General features: G+C 42.4%; 1 protein-coding gene across 1 annotated transcript; it reads left to right on the top strand.

The window, feature by feature from the left end:
* The first annotated feature begins 701 nt into the window (after positions 1-701).
* Positions 702-4,060, top strand: LOC112901565. The gene is made up of 5 exons (XM_025970501.1): positions 702-921; positions 2,656-2,770; positions 2,858-2,947; positions 3,513-3,611; positions 3,719-4,060. The coding sequence occupies exons 1-5, from the start codon at positions 854-856 to the stop codon at positions 3,818-3,820; spliced, it is 474 nt and encodes a 157-aa protein (XP_025826286.1). The 5' UTR covers positions 702-853; the 3' UTR covers positions 3,821-4,060.
* Positions 4,061-4,285: the final 225 nt, after the last annotated feature.

Here is a 4,285-nt window from a genome sequence, read left to right on the forward strand (position 1 = left end):
TTCCACTTGTAAGTGGAGAAATAAAAAGAAGCAATCTCATTAGGGGTAGATTGGACCAATTGAAATAGTTTGGGGTAGTAGTTTGAGCCTAAATTTTGTTTAGGAGTTAAGTGGACAAAGTGAATTGTTGAGGGGAGTAAAATGGACTTTTTTCTTCGCAAAATAGGTGCTATCAATCGCATTACTTTTCCCATCCATCTAAAGTCGACGAAGCATGTCTATTTATTGAACGACAGTTGGATCATCTTCTTTTTCCTCCCGTCAACTTTGTTTCTGTTACTGCTAACCTATTTATTTGCACGCTCCTTCCCCTAACCTTAGAATTAAGCTAGATGATAGCTGAGAACCTTAAAACCTAAGCTTTTTTTTTCTCTAACCTTCATTGCCAACGTTAGATTATTGATTTTAGTCGGCTGATGAGGAATAAGAAGAGTTGTACCAATTTTTTTTTGAAGAAATGAGTCGTACCAAATTTGGTTTCAACACAATGCAGATGTTCATTTTCTGTATGGTAAAGAGCAGTGGGTACAAAATTTGAATTCTGAACTTGTCTACGAGTCTACGGTGAGGATGCCGCTCAACACGCGTTGGAATTCCCTGCCAAGGGCACCCACCGAGGCGTGTTGCGTGGCACGCCGCTGCTGGTCGCTCCCCAACCCGAACGCTTCGGCGTCTGACTGAGCACATGGAAGACTGACTCGACCATCCTGACAAAACACCAGCCCATCCTCCCCGGCCTGCGGTCTCCCCACCTCCTCCTCGCCTTCCCCCCTCGACCCTCCCCTCCTCGGGTGCCTCCACCGTCGAGAGGGCGAGCGAGGTGCTCCTCGGGCGGAGAAGGAGGAGCGCGGCCATGGGCTTCATCTCGTTCGTCGGCCGGGTGCTCTTCGCCTCCCTCTTCCTCCTCTCCGCCTACCAAGAGTACGTCCGTCCGTCCCCCTTCCTAACTCGCCCCTCAGATCCCGCCTCCTCGTCTTTCCATCCCTCCGCTCATTTGCAAATCGACCCCGCCCGTCGCGCCGCCGGCTTCTCCGTTGGTTGCCGTCTTCCCGATCCCGTCCTGCGGGCTCGACTTCCGGTGGGTCGAATCGGAATGTTCCCTCTTCCGTGCGGGGAGGTGACAGGTGAGATCCGGCTGGTGCGGTGCATTTCCGGATCCTGCTGCGCTAGATCCGAGTGTAGGGTACTGAGACTTGGACCCGGCGGTGGGTCGTGTGCGCAGAGGAAGAGAGAGGATTGAAGTTGGATTGGATCGGATCAAACTAGATGACGCGTCCATTTGAAGTGCGCAGCGCAACTTGTAGATAATGCAGACTTCGCCGGCATATTGGCAGTTTTCGCTGCAGCCTAGGGGTTGTAACGGATCATGGCTCCAGTGGTCTCTTCACGATCCAATTTAGCTTTTTAGCTCAAAATTATATAAGATTAGAACCTGGTTCTTTTAGGGACCACAGGTTCTTAGATTATCTAGGCTAAATTTTAAGATACTTTACCACCCCTACTGCAGCCGCACGCAGCATGCCGTACCCATGATATTGAGTACAATTTAGTGAGTGTGGCTTCTGTGTTGACCATACCCTGTTTATCCTTGTGATGTTGAGCTGAACCGTTTGGCAATTGGCTAGCCTCTGTGGAGCGCTATGTCCTATGTGTGAGCAGTGTTCAATTGGCTAACCGAGCCTGAGCCATCATCCCATTATCGCCTCATTCTACAACTATTGTAAGTTTGCACTAATATCAGTGCGCGCGCCCTGAACCGATTTCCATCCTATATCTCGTATAGTGTGGGCCACCCCTGCACCTTATGCCGGTACAGAGAGTTATAGGAGTTATAGTCAGTTGTCGAGGTTGGCTATGTCTGTGTAAGTGAAAATTGGTTCAGTTGGAGATGATTCTGGGGCTCAAAATATAATAACGTTTTAGGTAAGTTGGTTGTGGCCATATCCTTAGAGCTTGAGATGTCGATGACCAATAAAAAAAAATCCCTTCATTTCACAGTTACATGGTTCTGGCCTTCTAGTTAAGGATGCATGGAAAGGCTGATTTAATGTTTCCCAATCGGATATTTGTGTTACTGAAGTTATAAGCTTACCAACTACAAACTAGTATATTGCTCATTTTTGCATATGTTTGCCTAAAAAAACATTACCATAAATGACGGTACGATGGCAGTAAGATCTTTATCCAGCTTCCCCTCAGTTATTTGCCTCAGAATCTTTTTGGTTGGTGAGGAGCGGGTTTCAATTTTTATTTACTTATCACAACCCTGTGTGCAGCTTATATTCTCTACTCCCTCCGTCCCAAAAAGAATGCAACTCTCGCTTTTCGAGGAGTCAAACAATTTCACTTGACCAAATTTATACAAAATAGTATTAACATTTACGTTACAAAATAAGTATCATTAGATTAATCATGTAATATATTTTCATACTAAATCTATTTGGAGATATAAATGTTAGTAATTTTTTATATAAATTTGGTCAAACGGGAAGCGAGAGTTGCATTCTTTTTGGGACGGAGGGAGTAGTCGCTAAGATACTTTTGAAAATTCTCGTTTGTTCATTAGTTGTTACACAGTTTTTTCTTTCTTTTGATGCATAATTTGTTCTTTTCTGTTGTAAACCGTAAATCAATCTTTTGCCATCATACATGCAGGTTCATAGAATTTGGAAATGATGGTGGACCAGCGGCAAAGGCCTTGAAGCCAAAATTCAATCTCTTTATCAAGCAAGTGTCCAAGAACACTGGATTGGGGGTGCCGCATATTGATGTAGGAATGCTGTTCTGATTTAATTCCATTCTATCTATTTTCAGAACCCGTTCAACCCAGTTTGACATTTGCTTTGTTTATTTGCAGATAAAATCTGTCATTGCTGCTACCATGTTTCTGAAAGGCTTTGGTGGGCTTCTGTTCATCTTCAGCAGCTCATTTGGAGCTTTCCTACTGGTGAGTAATTAAGTATTGTTCTTCTTCTTGCAACATGCCTATTGTATTATGATAAAATGCTAACAATAGTAACATGAATAGTTGAGTACCATGTACATGTTATAGAGGTCATCATTATCATGTAGGTTACGCAATTTATCAGCATGCTTGACATTCTGTAACTTTAACATCATTTATGTTTAGCGTTTAGGTTTGTAGCATCATACATTAGCTTTTTCAAGATCCTGGTCTAGCAAGGTCTTAGCTTCCGGGAATGGAAGACTCAACAGAATGTTTGTGATATACTTCACAGATTTGTGATATTGTCACTATAATCGATCCACTCGGCAGGTCCGTATATGATGGATTTTTGGAGGGATGTGACAAGTGATCCACTCTAGTGCAATCTGTATTATAGAATTCTTAAGATATATCCCAATAACAGATTTATGCGTAGCATTATAACACGTGTTTTATTCTGACGTTAAGGTGAAGTATATGTATTCTTTGACACTTATACTTGCTGTTTTGGAATTAATCACTCATTTATTGTGATGCAAATTTTCTATGTTGCTCATCTGTGCAGCTTATTTACTTGGCATTTATAACTCCTGTTATGTATGACTTCTACAACTATGAAATGGAGTCAGCACAATTTGTCCAGCTGTTTTTCAAGTTTTCACAGGTTTGTTAGCCTGCTACTGTGCTTCCTTACTTACAAAATATTTAATTTCAAGCTTTTCCTGCAGTTGTTATTAATTGTAACAAGTTATGTACTTCATGTGCTCTCAGAACTTGGCGTTTATCGGTGCCCTGCTTTTCTTCCTGGGAATGAAGAACTCTATTCCAAGAAGGCGCTCCAAAGGAAGGACAACAAAGACCAAGACAAATTAAGTCAGCAATTGTAGGATGGGAGGCTATTAGGCTCCTTATGTCTGCATGCAGGATGTCCCACTTTTGTTCTTGGCACACAATTGAATTGTGAATTAGGGGGAACTTTACAGAACTTAGCATGTAGGATATTTAAGTTGCCTTGCACAATTCTATTTTGTATGTCGCCATGTGTTTTTATGTAATGATACATTTTGCTACAAGAACTGCTTTGTCAGTCTAAAATTGAAAGTTGCAGTCTCTCTCTGTGGGTGCATGCGTGGTTGTGAAACTTCAGAATTGCTCTTTCTCGCTCTTAGCATGTACTCAATAAGGGTTATCCAGTAGTGTTAGATTCAATTTGTTTGGACGACCCTTTAAATCCATGAATCGAAGATGCAGAGTAATTTGAATATATAGTAGTGTTTCATGCTGCCTGTGTTGTGAGTTTGTTGATCGTGAGAGAGGACTAGTTTTTGTGAGAGGACT

The sequence above is a fragment of the Panicum hallii genome, chromosome 7 (assembly GCF_002211085.1).
Source record: "Panicum hallii strain FIL2 chromosome 7, PHallii_v3.1, whole genome shotgun sequence".
In the NCBI taxonomy this organism is placed as follows: Eukaryota; Viridiplantae; Streptophyta; class Magnoliopsida; order Poales; family Poaceae; genus Panicum; species Panicum hallii.